The 23,490-nt window shown below is 38.2% G+C and overlaps 2 protein-coding genes across 2 annotated transcripts in view; one reads left to right on the plus strand and one right to left on the minus strand.

Moving 5' to 3' along the window:
- Window positions 1-2,874, plus strand: part of LOC128700723 (pentatricopeptide repeat-containing protein 2, mitochondrial) — a 32,968-nt gene extending 30,094 nt beyond the window's left edge. The window contains exon 8 of the mRNA XM_053794075.2: window positions 1,488-2,874. Within this exon, the coding sequence (XP_053650050.1) occupies window positions 1,488-1,640 (153 nt within the window). The 3' untranslated portion in view covers window positions 1,641-2,874. The remainder of the gene's footprint in view (window positions 1-1,487) is intronic.
- A 9,475-nt stretch (window positions 2,875-12,349) lies between these two features.
- Window positions 12,350-22,988, minus strand: LOC128700722 (peptidyl-prolyl cis-trans isomerase 5). The gene is made up of 4 exons (XM_053794074.1): window positions 22,725-22,988; window positions 18,449-18,656; window positions 14,709-14,893; window positions 12,350-12,626 (listed from the first exon to the last, which is right to left on the minus strand). The coding sequence occupies exons 1-4, from the start codon at window positions 22,971-22,973 to the stop codon at window positions 12,483-12,485; spliced, it is 786 nt and encodes a 261-aa protein (XP_053650049.1). The 5' UTR covers window positions 22,974-22,988; the 3' UTR covers window positions 12,350-12,482.
- Window positions 22,989-23,490: the final 502 nt, after the last annotated feature.

Here is a 23,490-nt window from a genome sequence, read left to right on the forward strand (position 1 = left end):
CTTTTACTCTCCATATACTCTGCTCTTCTTATAACACTTCTGCTTTGTAAAAACCTCTCATAAGCTACCTTTTTCTCTTTTATCACACCCTTTACTTCATCATTCCACCAATCACTCCTCTTTCCTCCTGCCCCCACCCTCCTATAACCACAAACTTCTGCCCCACATTCTAATACTGCATTTTTAAAACTATTCTAACCCTCTTCAACCCCCCCACTACTCATCTTTGCACTAGCCCACCTTTCTGCCAATAGTCGCTTATATCTCACCCGAACTTCCTCCTCCCTTAGTTTATACACTTTCACCTCCCTCTTATTTGTTGTTGCCACCTTCCTCTTTTCCCATCTACCTCTTACTCTAACTGTAGCTACAACTAAATAATGATCCGATATATCAGTTGCCCCTCTATAAACATGTACATCCTGGAGCCTACCCATCAACCTTTTATCCACCAATACATAATCGAATAAACTACTTTCATTACGTGCTACATCATACCTTGTAAATTTATTTATCCTCTTTTTCATAAAATATGTATTACTTATTACCAAATCTCTTTCTACACATAGCTCAATTAAAGGCTCCCCATTTACATTTACCCCTGGCACCCCAGATTTACCTACTACTCCCTCCATAACATTTTTACCCACTTTAGCATTGAAATCCCCAACCACCATTACTCTCACACTTGATTCAAATTTCCCCACACATTCACTCAACATTTCCCAAAATCTCTCTCTCTCCTCTACACTTCTCTCTTCTCCAGGTGCATACACACTTATTATAACTCACTTTTCACATCCAATCTTTATTTTACTCCACATAATCCTTGAATTAATACATTTATAGTCCCTTTTTTCCTGCCATAGCTTATCCTTCAACATTATTGCTACTCCTTCTTTAGCTCTAACTCTATTTGAAACCCCTGACCTAATCCCATTTATTCCTCTCCATTGAAACTCTCCATATCCAGCCATATCCCACTGAGCTAGAGTGACCTAAGAAGAAAGCACATTTCCCATCAACCATTCAAGAGTTGTCTTGCCTACTACTTTCCTTCCGCCCGATTTATACACTTGGTCATCTTGTCCTGCTCTGTCCTCACAGAATGCCAGACCCCTACCTCAGCACTCTTAATTATACCTTTTGTATCACTAGGTTAAAATATACTGCATCAGTAAAAACCCATTGAATTGTTAATACAGGATTTCCATCTTTGCCTCAAATTTGTTGTCAGTCTCAGTCAGGAGTGATGCTATTCCTGACTCTTATTTTCTCTCGTGTTTTATCTCCCAGGGAAAAAATTACATTAGTGATTGATAATATCCATTTGCAAACTACAACCCAACTGAGTAGGTACATTATTATTTTAAAATTTCTTCTGTACAATGCTGTTTGGTTCTTTTATTACAAGGTTTCCTAAATTTTAACCTTTCAAAGAAACTGACATCAGGCTTATTATAATTATCAAGGAGTTTCTTTCACAGACATTGGACATGATATTATCAGAGCCCATTGAAACATTCAAGATGCAGGAATCCAGGCAGCAAGAAAAGGCAATGCTAGCTGCCTCATTTTATGGGAGAGGAAAGCGACCAGTACACCATTCTCGCAGACAAGGCTTGTTTGATTATGAGTAATTATGTTAATGTGTGACCTAAGATAATGAGAAAATGAAGCTTCAGTGTACAGCATTTTAAGCATTATTTAGCTATCCACTATTGAGTACCTCAGCTTAATATACATAATTTGTGTTAAATCCATATGGATCATACAGCATTGCTGCCATTTTTCAGGGTTTATATTTTAAGAAGCCTGATCAAAAGCATTAACCAGAGATGCAACAATCAAAAAACTGCAACCAGTGGCATAGCAAATCCATAACATGTTAAGCAGTTTTGCTGCAGCAAAAACCACACCTTAAGCAGTGGCATTTTTGTATTTTATAGGTTTACCTGACTGAAGAAAATTTTACCCTCCTATAACCAGTGCTGACAAGATCTTCATATTAATAATATGTACTATTATAACTCATGGGGAAGCATTGAAGCCATAATGTTTGTAGTACCTGGGATACAGAAATCAGAGGAAAGTTAGTTTCAGTTCCTTGCATCAAGGCATCCTCATCCTTGATTGTATGTAATTATTCAATTTAAAGGAGTTTAATTTCAAATTTTGCCAATGATTACATTACCTTAAGTGTCATTTACTGAACAGGGCCAATAGAAATTACTTTTCCTTTAAAAACCATGTTGCAAAGGAAGGGGTCAGGGGCATTTAGAATTTGTCCAAGGAAAGGGAGATTTAATTCCCCAGATCTAGGACCCCTTTGCCATGGAAAGGCAGCAACTTTGAAAGGTGCCACAGTAGTGGTTTTAATTTGCCTTCATTGGATGAAATCTTTGTTCCCCAGGTGCAACATGTCCTCCACTAGTATAGAACTTCCACTAAGGTACAGCAAATTTAGCCATGCACAAAACCTTAATCTAGGGCATACAGTAGACTAGTGTAGATGTAAAATAGAAACTTAAATTGTACCGTAAGAAATGTGTGCTCGTGTATTTAAATTTTGTTTAGGGATGTTTAGTACATTTGATGTAAAATAAATTTTATATAATTTTTCACAATTGGGTCCTTTATCAGCCATTTAGGAATGTTATTTCTACACAGTTAATGGCTGTAGTCATGATTTTAATCCAAGGAAGGGAAAGGGGCTGAATTTTTCTTTCCACTGCTTTTGCGATTAGTAAAAAAAAACGATCAGACTTTCCCCACAAATGTTCTCCCACTTCCTTCCCTTTCCACACCATGGCTGTGAAACCTCGAACCATTATCAGAAAAATATTCAGTACATTAAAATTACTTATAAAATTCTATGCAGGTGTTGTCAACCCTCTATTCCCAGCATTTTAGTATCCATCAAAGACATGGGAAAACCTTTAAGTTCCCACCAGAGATACCTGGAGTTTACCTGGAGAGAGTTCCAGGGGTCAATGCCCCCGCGGCCCGGTCTGTGACCAGGCCTCCTGGTGGATCAGAGCCTGATCAACCAGGCTGTTGCTGCTGGCTGCATGCAGGAAGGTATCTTGCCTCAATTCACAGGTACTACACCAGATTTCATCCGAGTATAAAGTTTTAGAGGCTATGTTCTAGAAATGCACCACTCGTGGGTTAAAGCATTAGCAGAATGCATCTGTTACAAAAAACGCGATTCTAAAAGCTTAGAGATCTCCAGTGAATACTAGAAAGGACTACCCTCCTAGCATCCAGCCTGTTACTGGGTTTTCGTAACAATTAGTCAGTATCCTTGTCCAATTATCCATTAGAATTCAATAAGAATTAATAGTGCTTCAGGATTACAACTGGTAGGCTACTAACTAGAGAAATTAAAATTTAATAAATTTATTAATTAAGTTGTCTAGGCATATATCAAATTAAATTAAATTAATCACAGTAATCAAAATAATATTAATCACTTCTCTCATGTACAGTATTATTGTGCTGAAAGCACATATCACATTTATAAGTCTTAAGTACCATCTGGTACATTAACATTTAATAATACAATATACAAATAAGTTTATGTGTACGTGTGTAAGTGCTCTAAGTAGTTCACTATGTCTTAAGACTCGACTAGACTTAAACAAGTGACTGACAGAGTCCTCAAACAAACTAACTTCTTGACCAACTGGCAATCAGAACAGTCTGCTTGAACAATAAAAAGAATGCTAAGTCCAATAGCAATATAACAAGCAATTGCGACACAGAATCAGGAACAAGGAGATAATATAACGACATCTAGTAGGGACCATCAGCAGATCCTCCACAAGTCACAAAACTCCCATACTACTGAATCTAAGTTCAGCATAAGAAAATCCCCAACTGTGACAATACACAGATACCAGTACAAATTAGGTCAGAAGCTACAGCTCAGGACCAGAGTTGCTCAGAGTGTCTATGCGACAACCTCAGTACAACGTCCAAAATCACTAAGTCTTTAATTTTCTTCTTTTGCACACCCTACCAAATTCATCCACCAATCTCTGCAACTTCTCTTCAGAATCTCCCAAGAGCATAGTGTCATTAGCAAAGAGCAACTGTGACAACTCCCACTTTGTGTGATTCTTTATCTTTGAACTCCACGCCTCTTGCCAAGACCCTCGCATTTACTTCTCTTACAACCCCATCTATAAATATATTAAACAACCACGGTGACATCACACATCCTTGTCTAAGGCCTACTTTTACTGGGAAATAATTTCTCTCTTTCTTACATACTCTAACTTGAGCCTCACTATCCTCGTAAAAACTCTTCACTGCTTTCAGTAACCTACCTCCTGCAACATCTGCCACATTGCCCCCCTATCCACCCTGTCATACACCTTTTCCAAATCCATAAATGCCACAAAGACCTCTTTAGCCTTATCTAAATACTGTTCACTTATATGTTTCACTGTAAACACCTGGTCCACACACCCCCTACCTTTCCTAAAGCCTCCTTGTTCATCTGCTATCCTATTCTCTGTCTTACTCTTAATTCTTTCAATAATAACTCTACCATACACTTTACCAAGTATACTCAACAGACTTATCCCCCTATAATTTTTTGCACTCTCTTTTGTCCCCTTTGCCTTTATACAAAGGAACTATGCATGCTCTCTGCCAATCCCTAGGTACCTTACCCTCTTCCATACAGTTATTAAATAATTGCACCAACCACTCCAAAACTATATCCCCACCTGCTTTTAACATTTCTATCTTTATCCCATCAATCCCGGCTGCCTTACCCCCTTTCATTTTACCTACTGCCTCACGAAGTTCCCCCACACTCACAACTGGCTCTTCCTCATTCCTACAAGATGTTATTCCTCCTTGCCCTATACACGAAATCACAGCTTCCCTATCTTCATCAACATTTAACAATTCCTCAAAATATTCCCTCCATCTTCCCAATACCTCTAACTCTCCATTTAATAACTCTCCTCTCCTATTTTTAACTGACAAATCCATTTGTTCTCTAGGCTTCCTTAACTTGTTAATCTCACTCCAAAACTTTTTCTTATTTTCAACAAAATTTGTTGATAACATCTCACCCACTCTCTCATTTGCTCTCTTTTTACATTGCTTCACCACTCTCTTAACCTCTCTCTTTTTCTCCATATACTCTTCCCTTCTTGCATCACTTCTACTTTGTAAAAACTTCTCATATGCTAACTTTTTCTCCCTTACTACTCTCTTTACATCATCATTCCACCAATTGCTCCTCTTCCCTCCCGCACCCACTTTCCTGTAACCACAAACTTCTGCTGAACACTCTAACACTACATTTTTAAACCTACCCCATACCTCTTCGACCCCATTGCCTATGCTCTCATTAGCCCATCTATCCTCCAATAGCTGTTTATATCTTACCCTAACTGCCTCCTCTTTTAGTTTATAAACCTTCACCTCTCTCTTCCCTGATGCTTCTATTCTCCTTGTATCCCATCTACCTTTTACTCTCAGTGTAGCTACAACTAGAAAGTGATCTGATATATCTGTGGCCCCTCTATAAACATGTACATCCTGAAGTCTACTCAACAGTCTTTTATCTACCAATACATAATCCAACAAACTACTGTCATTTCGCCCTACATCATATCTTGTATACTTATTTATCCTCTTTTTCTTAAAATATGTATTACCTATAACTAAACCCCTTTCTATACAAAGTTCAATCAAAGGGCTCCCATTATCATTTACACCTGGCACTCCAAACTTACCTACCACACCCTCTCTAAAAGTTTCTCCTACTTTAGCATTCAGGTCCCCTACCACAATTACTCTCTCACTTGGTTCAAAGGCTCCTATACATTCACTTAACATCTCCCAAAATATCTCTCTCTCCTCTGCATTCCTCTCTTCTCCAGGTGCATACATGCTTATTATGACCCACTTTTCGCATCCAACCTTTACTTTAATCCACATAATTCTTGAATTTACACATTCATATTCTCTTTTCTCCTTCCATAACTGATCCTTCAACATTACTGCTACCCCTTCCTTTGCTCTAGCTCTCTCAGATACTCCAGATTTAATCCCATTTATTTCCCCCCACCGAAACTCCCCTACCCCCTTCAGCTTTGTTTCACTTAGGGCCAGGACATCCAACTTCTTTTCATTCATAACATCAGCAATCATCTGTTTCTTGTCATCCACACTACAACCACGCACATTTAAGCATCCCAGTTTTATAAAGTTTTTCTTCTTCTCTTTTTTAGTAAATGTCTACAGGAGAAGGGGTTACTAGCCCATTGCTCCCGGCATTTTAGTCGCCTCATACGACACGCATGGCTTACGGAGGAAAGATTCTTTTCCACTTCCCATGGACAATAGAAGAAATAAAGATGAACAAGAGCTATTTAGAAAAAGGAGAAAAAACCTAGATGTATGTATATATATATATATATATATATATATATATATATATATATATATATATATATATATATATATATATATATATATATATATATGCATGCATGTGCATGTCTGTGAAGTGTGACCAAAGTGTAAGTAGGAGTAGCAAGATATCCCTGTTATCTAGCGTGTTTATGAGACATGTTTATGAGACATCTGAGTATGAAACAGCTTAAGGTGTGTAGTGAGGGGGGGGTCTGCGGCAGGACTGTTCTGCTACTCAGTAACATCGCCCACACAACACTACAAACTCATCACTCGGCTTCTGTCTCCTCCCACATATATCGCCACTACTGTAAATATATAAATAACATAATTAGACACGACAAGAGTATACATAATTAACATGGGCTTGAGAGATTACGTTACTTTACTGAATTTGACATATCAAATAAGAAAAGGTATTTGGGCATAAAATTACGTTAATTTAACCCTTTGACTGTCGCAGCCGTATATATACGTCTTATGAGGTACCGTGTTTGACGTATATATACTCATAAATTCTAGTGGCTTCAAATCAAGCAGGAGAAAGCTGGTAGGCCCACATGTGAGAGAATGGGTCTGTATGGTCAGTGTGCACCATATAAAAAAAATCCTGGAGCACGCAGTGCATAATGAGAAAAAAAAAACTCTGACCATTTTTTTTTTAATTAAAATGCAGACTTTGTGGTCTATTTTCGTATAGTAATTATGGTTGTTTTCTCATTTTCTTGGTCTCATTTGATAGAATGGAAAACATATTATAGAAATAGAGGTGATTTTGATTGATTTTACTATAAAAAGAACCTGGAAATGGAGCTCAAAGTAGGGGAAATGTTTGATTTTTGCCAGTGTTCAAAAGTAAACAAATGATGTCGTTGTCCAATAAATGTCCAACTAGCCATTCTAATATGCAGTCATGAATGGGTTGATGTTATTTATACAATTATTACAGTAGTCTGCATAATAGTAAGTCTTCTATTTTTTGTTTGAATAAAAATTCAAAATAGAAAGCAAGAGTAATATCAGAGGGGCCTGGAGACATGACTGATGAACAAAGAAAATGTTATTTTAGAGCCAGGAATGTCTGCATTGTTCATTCTGGACCTTATTTTGAAATTGTCATATTTTTTAATTTTCGTGAAATTGGCCAAATTGCAAATTTCTGACCACATTATTGGGTAGTTGAAATCGGTAAATGGGCAGTTTCTTGTACTCAATCGATAGAAAAAATGGAGTTCTAAAGAAATAGCTATGAGTTTGGTTGACTAGAACAATGGAATTAGCCGAAAATAGGGCTCAAAGTGGGCGAAATCGCTGATTTGTGAATATAGCCGAGGTCGCTAACTTCACGAGAGCATAATTCAGTCAGTTTTCCACCAAATTTCGTTTTTTTGGTGTCATTACAATCGGGAAAAGATTCTCTATCATTTCATAAGAAATTTTTTTTTTTTTTTTTTAAATTTTGTGGCACCAGGAGACACCTCAGGATTGGGGGTTGCGACAGCGAAGGGTTAAAATGGGGAAGTGCCCAAATACACGTCAAAATGTTCCAAGGACACCACAAGAGCTAGAGCCTCTTTCTCAATAGAGGCATAATTTTTCTGGTGTCGTTTGAGCTTAGATGAATAGTAACATATAGGATGGAAAATGTCAGTGGATGTTGACTGTTGGAGCAGCACAGCCCCCACTGCATAACCACTCGCATCTATATGTAAAAAGAAGGGAAGATTGAAATTAGGACTTTTCAACACAGGAGCAGAGGAGAGCAAACGTTTCAATCCTTTGAACGAGTCTGAACAATCTCTAGTCCAGGTGAGCTGAACTTTGCTACTAGTGAACATAATGAGAGGTGTATGTGCTGGCTTGCCCGTCACTTGACACACGTGGCAACGTCGCACATGATCAGCTACTGTTTCCTTCATCTTTGGCCAAGTAAAATGTTTTGCCAGTTTACCGAGTGTCTTCTTGACACCCAAATGTCCTCCAATGGGACTATTGTGAGCAAAATCAATGGCTTGTTCATGAAATGTAACTGGTAACACTATGAGATGCTTGACTGTGGTGGAAACACTATCAGCTGACAACTTACATGTATTTTTCTCCATCAGTACACCGTTACTATAATAGTAACAATTATCGAGATCCTTTGCTTCACTCTCAGTAACTGCTATATCTCTGTCTTTCCAGTGACTGATCAACAAACTGATCCTTAATTAAATCATCATGAGTTAGAAATTTAACGTCAGTTGTGTTCTGACTAGGTTGATGACAAGGTGGAGTCAGTGTTAATGACCCGAGGCGCAGAGCGTCACTAAACAACATATTCAAGCCCAAATCATTGTCATCCACTAACTCAACAGGAGACAAGGATGGTTGTTGAATCTTTGACATAGCTCTAGTAATTGCGCCGAGAGGAAATAGGCTTCTCTCTACAAGCTTCAACGGCATAATTATCATAAGTGTTATTATCAATCACAAGTGGTTCTTTACATATACCAGCATGAAGGATATCGTTCCCTATCAACATGTCCACTGACCTGACGGAAATACACCACTGGATATACCCACTGAAATATAACCAGTATAATAGCTTGTTTCAATGTAAACTTTGTGCAGAGGCACTTTTATAACAGCCCCACCATAGGCTTCTAACAATACATCTATCTTGCAATAGGTATCATCAGTTATGGGCAGTACATCTCTTAATAACGTGAGATAACTGCCAGTGTCTCTGAAAGTAATTATCTCGGTTAGATGTGATTCATCAAATCCTACTTTATCTCTCGAAAAGTAAAGACTCATCGCTGAACGAATCTTTTCGTCAGATACACTTTCTGACGCTAGTCATCTGTTCTGAGTAATATTATCTAAAACAGTAGGATCAGAGGTATTACTAGGATTTTGGTGCCTTTGTTGCTCGGAAGAGGATACGACTTGAGTGGGGGGCGCCAGCCGCACGACTGCTTCTCGTATCTCTTTCTAACTTATAGCAATACTCTCTAGCATGTCCTTTTCTGTTACAATAGGTACATTTAACTTTCTAATTCTCGATATCAGAGTTCTGTCTAGCCACAGAGACAGATTCAGGATTGAGAGTTTTCCTAGTAAAGGTACAAGAAGTTACAGTAGCAGGTACATCAGGCCGGCAATGAGCAGCTGATTTAGGTTGCCAACTTCTAGGACAATTTTTAGATACCTTGTTTCTCTCTGTTTTAGAACGTACAAGTTTGTGAGAAATCTCGTTATTGTCTGCTAATGCTGCAGTTTCCAGAATATCCGAGGTAGTATGATCGATCAGATATGTCAGCAGACATACAGTTGTTAAACTCTTCATGTAGTAACAACTGAACAAGGCTGTCGTAGTTGTTACATTGAGCAGATCTACTCCATCTCTCAAATGCAACTTTTTTCTCACGAGCAAACTCTACACAAGTTTGATCTTGTCGTCGTTGTAATGTACGAAATGCACGTTGATAACTTACAGGTAACAAGTTATAAGTGTCTAGTTATGACGCTGTCAAGCAAACTATTCTAATGTACTTGGCAAATGGTAAAGCAGCAGTACAAGTTTGAGCTCTTCCTGTCAAAGCTGTGTGTAACAAGGTAGCCCAGTGCTTACGTGGCCAGTTCATAGCACGTGCCTGGTTCTCAAACACATCAAAAGAGGTGTCCAAGTCACTTAAAAAACTTAGGAACCATGAATGCAGCTTTCTGCACATTAAATGTGTCCTGTGATCTATCAGTTTGTCTTCCAAGACGAACATTTTCTCTCTGGAAATCATCTTCGTTCAATTTCCTCTGTGCCTCTATTTGTGCAGTCTGCAACATAACGAGGTGTTCAAACCTCTCAAACTGTTCCTGAGAGATAGGACCAGTGGGTAACTGAGGAGTAAGGAATCTAACGTGGTCTGGACGGTCCTTAGGTCGGACACCTCGTCCAGCCGTCTAGATCTGATCTAGGATAAGTAGATACAGGTGTAGCATACACGGTACTAGCATGAGGCCGAGTCATACTACCAGTTAGGAGGGAAGGCGTGAGCGAGAACTGAGCTACACTAGGCTCACTTCTGCCTTAGTTGCTCTTTCTTCTACGTCATCAATAGTCATACTTCCTAATTGTGACGCTAGGCTTTCTGAATCTGAATCATAATCAGACATCTCTGTATGAGCAGGAAACAATATATCTTTAATTAACGCTCTGACAGTTTCTGCAGTGTAATTCCTGTTATACGTCACACAGAGATATCTGGCTACTCGCCAACACGTCTGAAGTTTTAATGTACTCAACTCAGACAAAGTCAGAGTATCAATTAACCGTTTCACTTTGGCATACATCACGAAAATAATTGTACTACGAGAGTGATTGGAAATTATAATCCTGATAGGAATTTTAGTGTTGGTTGTCTTAGAGCTAGAGCTTATAAACAGTATTTCCATTTCCTTGGATCAAGAGACTCGGTCAGATACATGCATCCACCTGGTATGTTGTACAAGACTAAACTCAGTCTTCAGATTAGGAAAGTACTCAAAGTGTTTGATCATAGTTACTATTATGTCAAACTGGACATTTTCTCCAACACCTTGGATCAAGAGCATCCCGGACAGGCCTCCCATTTGTTACAAAAAAACGCGATTCTAAAAGCTTAGAGATCTCCAGTGAATACTAGAAAGACTTCTAGCATCCAGCCTGTTACTGGGTTTTCGTAACAATTAGTCAGTATCCTTGTCCAATTATCCATTAGAATTCAATAAGAATTAATAGTGCTTCAGGATTACAACTGGTAGGCTACTAACTAGAGAAATTAAAATTTAATAAGTTGTCTAGGCATGTATCAAATTAAATTAATCACAGTAATCAAAATAATATTAATCACTTCTCTCGTGTACAGTATTGTGCTGAAAGCACATCACATATGTAAGTCTTAAGTACCGTCTGGTACATTAACATTTAATAATACAATATACACAAATAAGTTTGTGTACGTGTGTAAGTGCTCTAAGTAGTTCACTATGTCTCAAGACTACTAGACTTAAAGTCCTCAAATAAACTAACTTCTTGACCAACTGGCAATCAGAACAGTCTGCTTGAACAAAAAAAAATGCTAAGCCCAATAGCAATATAACAAGCAACTGCGACACAATCAGGAACAAGGAGATAATATAACGACAGCTAGTAGGGACCATCAGCAGATCCTCCATAAGTCACAAAACTCCCATATGCTGAACTTAGATTCAGTAGTAAGAGAATCCCCAACTGTGACAATACACAGATACCAGTACAAATTAGGTCAGAAGCTACAGCTCAGGACCAGAGTTGCTCAGAGTGTCTATGCGACAACCTCAGTACAACGTCCAAAATCACTAAGTCTTTACAATGTTCTGTGAACAGTCTCTCCAGAACTAACAATAATAAGAGACGATCTTCCAACAAGGGCCAATAAGGGAGATTTAGACACTTCTTGTCTGGAATACGTCCAACCACCAAGCGAGTCTAGACCAGACTGAATACTTCAGGCGAGGTGTAATCACCCCCCCCCCCTCTATCACATGATAGCTGTGGACAGTTGCTGCCCAGCAACAGAAGCCGGCAGAGTAACGAGTCACAAGCGATAATTACAGTAGTTAGACAATCAAGACGAACTTTGAGCACGTGTGTTACATCCTACCTAACAACATAACTAAGTCAAATAATAATATAAAGCAATATATTTATGATTTAGCTATTATCGCAAATATAAGCAATATAAAATTATATGAAAAGGTAATAATTATATACATATACATACATATACATTGTAACCCATTCAGGGGTTGCAACAGCATCCAAGTTTTACAACAATCCCAGTTGACTACTAAAGCTGTAAAAGCTATTGAGTAATTTTTATTTTAGGATTAATTTAGACATTACTTACTTGTAGAAAAATTTATTGCATTTTCTAGTACAAATTCATAAGCAACTTTTGCACTAGTTTCAATTGTGCAATATTTTTAAGTAAAGTAAAATGTCAAACTTATCTCATTGAACAAGTACACAACATTCACTATGCATCATCAGGAGTACTATCTTTTAAAACAGATTCAAAGGGTTCAGATAAGGCCTCAGCACGCGAGTCTACTATCTTCACTTCTGCCACTGGGCGATCCCGACCATCTGTTGGAGTATTCTCAATTTCACGGATGATCCCCTGTAAACGAGATTAATTTGAATAAATGCTTATCAAATTAATGTGCATTGTGAATTTATAAAAATTTCTCTTGGCAGTGACCCATTAGTGGTCAGTAATTGAAATATCCAAACTCCATTGGCAAGCTTAGGATTTCCAGATTATAGAACCATAAGAATGCCAAGTTTATTACTAACCAGTTCCTTTCTAGCAGGATTACATGCAGTCTTTAAGTGCCAAAATTCTACACTACCCTAAAACTTACATCATTCCCAATGCACTTGCCCCCTTCAAGTTAAGGAAAATCTCATTGGTATGTAAAGTTACTTGTGATTACACTTGCCTTCCACTGGCCAGATGGTATAACAAGTTTAGCACTTCAAAAGTCAACCCTCCAAATTTGCAGGACTACTTAGCATTTTCCCCACTGGAAATAATGTAAAATCCAAGTCTTAGTGCCTAGGATGGAGGCATTCAGGGTCATTCTAATGAAGGAAAGGATTAGGGCACCTCTGGGGAAGGAAGGGGGGGGGAGGTACATTTGCTATTCCAGAATTTGAGATTCTGGATAAGTTAGGTACTTTAAGAGACCATCTCTAAATGCCTAAAGCCATTTAATTAACCCTTTCAGGATCAAGACCCTTGATCAAACACTCAGGGTGTATTAAAGTATTAGAGAATCATTTCCAAAAGTAATGAAACCAAAAGTACGAAATTTGATGGGAAACTTAAGGAATTATGTTCTCACAAATTTAGTGGCCTCATACTTATACAGCAGTGATTTTTCCCACTGTGCTCTATATTTAGCTAATTCTATTGTTCCAGTCAACCAACTCAGCCATTTCACTAATATTCCTTCTACTGACTAAGTACAAGAAACCACCCATTTCACTTTCAACTACACAATAGTTATCAAATTGGTAAGTTGGCCAATTTCAAAATTTTTGAATTGCAAATTTAAAAATAGGGTCCAGAATAAACAATGTAAACATTCCTGGCACTAAAACATTTCCTCTGTTCCTTAGTCATCTCGAGGCCCCTCTTATGCTGTCTCAATTTTGAATTTTTCAAATGTGCAAAAAAAAAAAAAAAAAAAAATTATGCAGACTACTGCATTAACAATCATACAAATAATCGCAGTGTATTCCTAAATGCGCATTAGACTGGCAAGCTGGATGCGTATTGGAATATTAGCAAAAATTTAACATTCCTGCTACTTTGAGCTCAATTTCAAGCTACTTTCAGTCCTGAAACCAATCAAAATCATCTCCACTTCTGTAACATGTCTTCCATTCTATCAAACGAGACCAAGAATACAACCACAGAAACCATATTAAAATACTGCTGTCACTGTTTTAAACCAAAAACCCACTGTCAACCCCCCTCTTCCCCCCCATTTTGTACCGTGTGCCAAGATAATTTTTTTTTTCCCCCCACTGTGCACACCTAATGCACAGACCTATTCTCATATCTAGTTGCAAATTTACCTCTCACAACTTACCCAAGCGAGTTGAACTCGTGGCATTGTACAGGACAGACACTGGCTTCGAAGCATTGTATAACGGGAATGACACTGAACGAGTTAATTTTTTTATGTAATCAAGATTTCAGCAGCTAATGAAAAAATGGGCACAAGAACCCCCATCCTTCTCATTTCTTCCAGTAAAAATATGTAAACAGCCTAACAGCAATCTCAAAGTTTTGCAAATTTGGAAGGATAGGAGGGAGGGGGGGGGGATTTTATGTACTCAACCCCTCCACCCCTTACAATCAGTCTGGATATTGCACTAAACAGTTAAGTTCTATCTACATTGTTCCTTCATGCAAAAAACTTGTCAAAAAAGTTTCATGAAGTACAACAGTAGAAAGCTAGTGTCATCAGTTAAACCACTGGCTATTTAACTTGGGGCATAACCCATCTGCTACCCTGTCTAGACTAGCATTACACTAAAAAGGTGCTAAGGGGTCCAACAGCACCTCAAGTAATGGAAGGCATTTAGGTTCAATCCAATCAGCAGTCTGTTCCCTGTAGACAGTCCTTTTCTCTGAGGAGTGTAGACTACAGGTGATGGTACAATAAAGTTATCCTTTTTAATGACTTACCATGCCAGACAAAACCTTGCCAAATACTACATGCTTTCCATCAAGCCAGGGGGTCTTCTTAGTAGTGATGAAGAACTGAGAACCGTTAGTATCTTTCCCAGCATTAGCCATAGAGAGCCAACCTGCACCATAGTGCTTCAGCTTGAAGTTTTCATCTGCAAACCGCTCTCCATAGATACTGCGTCCTGCAAAATGACAAAAGTGTTAATCTCTAAGCACCATGTCAAAAATTAATTTTTCTAATACTTTAAGGTGTCTAAGGAAATGCACTGCAGTTTAATTCAGTGCCCTCTGCTTTCAAAAATTCATGCTTCCAGAGCCTAAAACATCCCATTCCCCACAGATGGCAAGAGCTGGGACATTTATGGAATATCGAGAACTTAAGTTTGCTGGCATTTATAAATTTATATTGGTATAATAACACTGAAGGTAACAGAATGGTACATTTATCTAAAATTTACAGAATTAATACACCAGCTATCATCCACAGAGGCACACAGACCTTTCAGTTTTGTCAGAGGCATGCTAACATTACAGCTTGAATGTTCTTCCAAAACAGCAATATTTCCATCCCTCCTCCAGAGTGCAGGTACTGTACTTGCCACCTCTAGGCTTAGTCCTGCTAACCAGTTTTCCTGAATCTCTTAAAATGTTACTTTGTTTACACCAAAGTAAACCCCCCCCCCCCCACACACATGCACGCCTGTTTAATGCCAAAGCCCCCTTATACAAAAAAAAAAAAAAAAAAAAAAAAAAAAATATCAGCAGTGGGATACAGCCAGTGCAAATTAATTTTTAAATAAAATATATACAAGTAAAAAATAATATTTACAAGTGTTTAAAATAATTTTATTTTTAAAGCTCAAGTTTAAAGATCAGGCGTGGAACCATTCAAAAGCTGCCGTTGGCCCACGAGCTACTCAATGAGGCTATCAACCCAACATGGTAGTGATATTTAAAGTACTACTGAGAGTAAAGTTAATTAGTTAAGTGCCTTTAGTAGAAGACATGCCAATTAAAGAAAAAATACAAAAGTACAGTCTGGCCAGACTAGCATTATCTTTAGTACACAATCCTAGTAGATCTGGCTGCACCCACAAAAATCAAGTACCAGCAATATTGTCAATTGTAAGAATACAAGATATATTGAAATCTGCATTATGTTTTTATTACCTTCCTGCACTATTTCTGAGCATCATATTAATAGACTACATTTTAACTATCTTCATTTTGAGTCACTGTTCCATAAATTCTTGAGGGAGTACTTAAGCTCTTTATAACCCCCTATGGGTTAAGGAAGAAAGTGAAAGTCATTAAAGTTCAATCCATTGAAGGGAAGGTGATCCAGTTTTTAAAGAGCCTTGCCAGTATGAAGGTACCTTTAGAGATTCCAAAAGGAATAAAATACCAAAAGTTAGTTCTAAATATTGTCTTTTAGGAGTTGCATAACATCTCAGCAGCAGGTTGTGGTGTATGGTTAAGCTATCAGCTCTTTACACTTTCTATTAAGGAAAGGCAGAGACCTAAATGCCAGTCTTAACCAGTTATTTTCTTCCCCACTTCGAAAAATGGAGGTAAAAGTCAAATCCTTAATCTACTCCAGCAAGGTCTACTTGAAAATAAGCAGTTTACAGTAACAGCACTGATTAAACTGGATAGTATTTTAAAGAATAGAGTAATTTTTTAACTCATTACAGAGCAGATGGCCATACATCTCCACCACACCTAATATGGCATTCCTGGACAAGTGCAAATTGCGCCCAACAGACTATTCCCAAATGTCTGCCATTTTCATGCTATTAACTATGAAATTAAATACAGCTGAAAGGACAAATTTAAAGAAACCAGTTGTCTAGTTATGTTAGTGGTTCATGAGAGAATTTCCCAGTCTCTCATCTGGCCTAATAGGTTGGAAAGTAAATATTACAGGATTACGAAATTAAAGGTATGCATATACTAAATGCAAGATCAGCAGTCCTACCAGAAACTAAAAAATAACTAGGTTTGCATGTTACCGAGGACAGTGGTGCCTCCCTGGATGGAGGCTTTCCTACCATCCCTATACCTGACCCTGGCCAGGTAGTCAGGTTTGTAACAATAGCCTGACTGATCTGGTCATTGTACCTGGACAACTGCCTCTTCAGCTGTGATGACTAGTTTCAAATTTAATCCTTTCAGGGTCCCCAGGCCCTCTCCCAGACTTGTTCTCAGGGTCACCCAAATTAAAAAAAAAATATATATATATATATATACATTTCTTATGAAAAGAGAATCTTTTCCCGATCATAATGACACCAAAAGTATGAAATTTGATGGAAAACTTGCGGAATTATGCTCTCGCGAAGTTAGCGGTCTCAATGATGTTTACGCATCGGCGATTTTGCCCACTGAGCCCTATTGGCCAATTCCAGTGTACTAGTCGACAAAAATTATAACTTTCGCTAGAACTCCATTTTTTCTATCGAATGAGTACAAGAAACCACCCATTTACCGATTTCAACTATCCAATACAGTGGTCAGAATTTAGCAATTTTGCCAATTTCACACAAATTTCAAAAGATGCCAATTTCCAAATAGGGTTCAGAATAAACAAGACATTCCTGGCACTAAAGTAACATTTCCTCTTTTCATCAGTCACGTCCCTACGCCCCTCTTACGTTCTTTTGCTTTCCACTTTGAATTTTTATTCCAAAAAAAAAAAAAAAAAAAAAAAAAAAAAAAAAAAAAAAGATTAAAGATTTACTGTTATGCAGACTACTGCGTTAGTGTAGAAATGGTATAATATCAGCGCACTTGTGAAAGAATATTAGACTCGCCAGTTGACATGTATTGGATGCTTAGCTTGATTTGTTTACTTTTGAACTTTGGTAAAAATTGAACATTACTGCTACTTTGAGCTCAATTAAGGTACTTTTCATTGTAAAACCAGTCAAAATCATCTCAATTTCTGTAATATGTCTTCCATTCTATAAAATGAGACCAGGAAAACTAGAATACAAAAATAAATACCATACGAAAATACAGTGCAAAGTCGCTGTTTTAATCCAAAAATACTGTCAGTTTTTTTTTTCTCATTACGCACTGTGCTGCAGGATTTTTTTTATACTGCGCACACTGACCACAGACACATTCTTTCACATGTAGGCCTACCAGCTTTCTCACTAGATTTGAGGGCGCTGGAATTTAGACATTAGTACGTCAAAAACCCTGGTGCGTAAGCCGCAATAGTACGTCTTAAACCCTGAAAGAGTTAAAAGCAGCAAGATAAAAGTATCACCTACCTGCCTGCCTGCCACCATATACTGGAGGCCTATCAAGATAAAGGCTAATCGGTAGGTGTCACCACCTGTGGGTATGGGATTCATTTGGTTTTTATTATAATCATGGGGGAGTGCACTTGTAGGGGAAGGGGAGGATGGGAAGATATTCAGGTTTAATTCAGGGAACTGGAGCACATAAAATTCCCTGGATCAAAAGCCATCACCAGCAAGGAATTTCCCTCGAGGGGTCGGGATTTGATCAGAGGAAGGAGAGGCCAAGTCCAGTTCCTCTGATCAAGAACCCCTCATCAGCATTAAGGCACTTCCCTCAAGGGAATTGCACCAAAAACCATGTGCCACTGAAATTGACACCAAAATGCAGAACTTTCATGCTTTTAGAATTTTGTTAGTTTAAATTAAAGTACCTAATTCAAATTTTGTAACCAAGACACTGATTAAATTAAAGTTTATTATACTTACCACCTGTACCATCTCCTTTAGTAAAGTCACCACCCTGGATCATGAAATCTTTTATCACCCGATGGAAGATTGATCCCTTGTAGCCCTGGCCTTCAGGCCGCTGTGCTAGCTCAACAAAATTATTTGCAGTCCTTTCAACAGTGTTTCCAAAGACACCAATCACCACAGTGCCCTTTAACACTCCACCAATTGAAATATCAAAGAAAACCTGAAATTTAAACAAAAGTATCCATTTAAATTTAGAATATCATTGAACAAAGATGGGAAATTATGAATGCAAGGCACAGAATTTAGTAAATTTGATTAAGATTTCTATACCAATTTCAACAGGTAAATTTTAAATAATGGTAAACTATCATACTTTAATAGTTATCTCCCACCAAGGCTGGAGTGACCAAAAATGGGAAACATTCCATAGCAATCTTGTCATTATGATTTTGAGTCATTCTATAGCTATCTTGCCAGAAGTGCATATTCATCACAATTCAAAGTCTCCAAACTATATCTCCCACCCCTTTCAGAGAACAAGCATACTTTCTTCCAGGTCTAGTCCAACCAACCAGTTTTCTTTTAATCCCTTCACATAACCTTCTGCTCCAATGTGGGTTGTCAGCACAAGATGTGTATTAAGCTTGATCCTCTATCTGCTGAGCACAATTATTATTATTATAATCAAAAAGAAGCGCTAAGCCACAAGGGCTATACAGCCTGCCGAGCACAAGACACTTCCTATTTGTACTCTCCTAGATACTACAAAACCATAAAAAATGGCTTCACCCATTCTGATTTAACTTCTATATACCAATGTCATTTTTCCCCACAGCTCAAGTTTTTGATTACTGTACAACTAAATGCTTTAAGCATTACTACTTATTCAATATTAAAATAAAGTTCTAGCCTGTGCTGATCAAGGAATACATGGCCAGAAATGGTTAGTAACAAAGCCAATTACAGTGGACCCCCGCATAACGATTACCTCTGAATGCGGCCAATTATGTAAGTGTATTTATGTAAGTGCGTTTGTACGTGTATGTTTGGGGGTCTGAAATGGACTAATCTACTTCACAATATTCCTTATGGGAACAAATTCGGTCAGTACTGGCACCTGAACATACTTCTGGAGTGAAAAAATATCGTTAACTGGGGGTCCACTGTAATATGGTTTCTTCCATTAAGGATCTTTTTAGGGAATTTAAAAGATTAAACCCACAATAGTAACTGATAAGTAGCAGATTTGAGAGATTTGCCCAACCATCACACCTGGTCTGGGGTTAAATACCACAGCTTAAGCGTTAAATGCATTAAAAGTAAACTTTACCATGATGCTTTGAACAATTTTCTAATTTAAATCTTAGCATAAAACATTTAACCTCAACAGAATTTTAGTACCTAACAATACTTTATTCCATATTTTTAAAATGCCAACTTTGTCCCTGGTGACATTAGTTCCTTCACTTACTACATGGTCTATGATAAGCAGTTATAGCTTGATCCATCCTGGAATACTAGTGCTGTATCCTGTACATACCAGTGTCAGGAAAACTTAATCAAACTTGCCAACACTGGCAAGTGCTCCTGGCAGCCAGACCAAGGGTTATCCAACAATATAATTATGTACTTATGAATAGTATTAATATATAGTATCACTTTCTGAGCCCCCTTTATATTCCTGGACTAAGGGTTAAAATTTTAACTAATGCAGGTCTTATAACTGAAAATATATATTAACATGGACAAAATTCGACAAATATCCAGAAAGTGCAGTACAGCAGTATATACAAAACACTTAAGTTTTGCTTATGGAATCATAGGTTGTAGCCTGCCAAAATGAACATTGAACCTTCATACAACTGATTACCTGGAGTTTACCTGGAGAGAGTTCCGGGGGTCAACGCCCCCGCGGCCCGGTCTGTGACCAGGCCTCCTGGTGGATCAGAGCCTAATCAACCAGGCTGTTGCTGCTGGCTGCACGCAAACCAATGTACGAGCCACAGCCCGGCTGATCAGGAACTGACTTTAGGTGCTTGTCCAGTGCCAGCTTGATTACTGCCTGTGCTGTGGATACTTTGGATTATTATAATCATGGGGGAGTGTTAAACCCGTAGGATTATACAGTGCTACTTTGGGTTCAATACCCGAAAGTAGTTTACAGAGAAAGCTTTCAGTTATGCACAATTCCATGGCAGAATGATGGAACTTACAAAAAAGCTGGTCCATATTAAATGCTCCAAGACTTGCCTGGTTAGCAAGGACATCGCTCAAATTAAGATAAGATTTTGTTCGGAATTTTAACCCCTGAGGGTTAGCCACCCAGGATAACCCAAGAAAGTCAGTGTGTCATCAAGGACTAACATTTCCATTGGGGCCCTCAATCTTGTCCCCCAGGATGTGACCCAAACCAGTCAACTAATACCCAGGTACCTATTTGCTGCTAGGTGAACAGGACAACAGGTGTAAGGAAACACGTCGAAATGTTTCCACCCGCCGGGAATTGAACCTGGGCCCTCCGCGTGTGAAGCGGGAGCTTTAGCCACCAGGCCACCGTTTCTCAAAAAAGTGGGAAATACTTCTGAATATCCTGTATTACAAAGTTTTTTTTTTTATAGTTTTACTGGGATATTCACTTGAGAAAGTGATCCCTGATGCTTGTGACCACAGGCAAGGGTATAGCCATTCAACTAGGTAGAGTACAAGTACGAAGCAGTCTCATGCTTGGCAGACAAATCAATCCTCCAAGTCTCAAGCTGAATGACCCACATGGGTTCTGCACTTAACATTAAGAAAAAACCGAGGATTTTGGCCAACTCATTATCTAGCAGCATCATGATCATGCACTTACTGTTCCAGCAACAGGCATACGTCAAGGATAACTATGTGCTCTTGAGAATGAAGTAAGCAGGTATGATCAGAGGAAAGGAGGAATATCTCCAATTTCTTGGATTAGGAGCTCTACACCAGCACCTAGGCACTCCTTCCCTTTAAGAATACGACTTTTTGGAAGGGCATTATAACACGAGTGCCCATTGCCCTTAAAAATACAGTACTATATCCCTAATACATCTGATGATTTTTTGGAATTTATGTTCATATTGAAATAAAGAACCTTGGCTTGTTAGATCCACAGACTGAATGCAGTCTGCATCTAGATACTGGCCACACCTCTAAATATACCAGTCAGGCAATGACTTTTTGGGGGTTATTCTTGATAATATTCAAAAGGTAAGCCATGGTTAATTGTACTTTTGTGTACCTGTACGTAAATAAACACTTGCTCAGCATGTCTGAACGTTAACCTAACTCACGAAATCGTAATGACACGATTGCAAACAACGTTATTATAGACGCCACTTAAGTTTATTCAGGTATACACAAATACAGTTATATAGATTATTATACATAGCAGCATATGTGTAGAGAACCAAGGATAACCCAAAAAAGTCAGTGACTCGTTTCCACTGAGGTCCTTTTACCTTATTATAATATAAAGGCTATATCTTATTCTATAATGGAGATAACATCTTGTATTAAAAGGACTATATACTACACGAGGGTCATTAAGACTACAGTACGAGTCATTACTAGGAATAACGTAAAATTACACTTAAGTTAGCTAAATAGAAAATCATTCCTCTCCCTTTCTGTAGCTACATTCATCAGACACCTTTTGGCACTCTTCTTGAACTGGTTCACGCTATGACTGGCTCTGACATGTGCGGGTAGTCTGTTCCATTCCTTTATTGCTGTACAATAAAAGGTGTTTGAAGCCTGGCCACTGACTGTGGGTACTACAAAGTTGTGCTCTCTCCCCCTAGTGTACTATGATTGCTTTGCTTCCCAACCTTGACAAAACTGACAGCAAGATATTCTGGACACTGAGCAATTTTATAAACATGATTTAGCTTCACTTTCCATTATTTAATACTGCATTAGTTTATGGAGCAAGTAATAAATAGCTGCGTCTCCCCCTGAAAAGAACATATTAAAAAACAATCCCAAAATAAATGCCTTAAAATTTTAGAACAAGAATATAATAAAGCTTTTGATTACCGGAGTAACCAATTAATCTTACTAGTACTTGTGCCGGTAGCATGAATACCATGACAACTGTACGACCCATGTAGGTTTAGCGTTTAGTTTTGATTGTAATATCATATAACGAGTTCAAATATCAAGAGGAAAAAAGCAATCATTACTGCCTTTAGTAGCCCACCGGGTTATAAACCACGAAGCATTAAAATCTATTAACACAAGTTACGGGGAGTATAAAATACTGTACCCTTTGGGTAACTTTGGGTCCCTTGCCGAGGGTGGTATCTGTCTGTCCATCAACTCGGTTGAAGACAGAGAAGACCACCACCAGAGTAGCCACGACTAGCAGGGCCTTCATGATGAGTTTGAGTCTAGACCTGCCCGCCACCTTGTTAATACTGCAGCTGCCACCCTCCCTGCCGCCCGCCGCCCACCCGGCCACCCAATACCCGCTATATGTATCAAAACCTGCTACACATCTTGTAATGTCATACATTCTTAACCTACCAGTTTTAAAACACGCCTCTCACGCACACATTAGTTCAATGAGAGCATTTCCTGGTCTATAACTTCAAAAACTTAATAAACAAATATGTTTTTCTCTCATAAATATATTTGAAGTGTCCGCTAGCGAGCGCTCTCTATGACGGCAACATTATTGGCGTTCATAGTCATGTTAATGGAAATTATTCCTTTAAAGGAAGTTCATAGGCCAGAAATCACTTATTTTTCAAACAATGGATTATTACATTTATTAATCTAGCCAGGATAACAAATATTTGTGGATATGAATAGTCCATGATTCTCCTGGAAATATTCAATGGTCATAACATTTACAGTAAAAACACAGTTAACGCATCAATATATATTTTTTATAATGACAATAATTATAACGAGGTATAAAACGTTAAATGTGCCCCTGTTATAACGTTAAGACAGCGGCGGAGACACACATGGGAATCGCTGATTGGTCAGAGTCTGTTGTTGCCACTACCACACTGCTTCCCAGGATA

The sequence above is a fragment of the Cherax quadricarinatus genome, chromosome 56, assembly GCF_038502225.1.
Source record: "Cherax quadricarinatus isolate ZL_2023a chromosome 56, ASM3850222v1, whole genome shotgun sequence".
Taxonomy (NCBI): Eukaryota; Metazoa; Arthropoda; class Malacostraca; order Decapoda; family Parastacidae; genus Cherax; species Cherax quadricarinatus.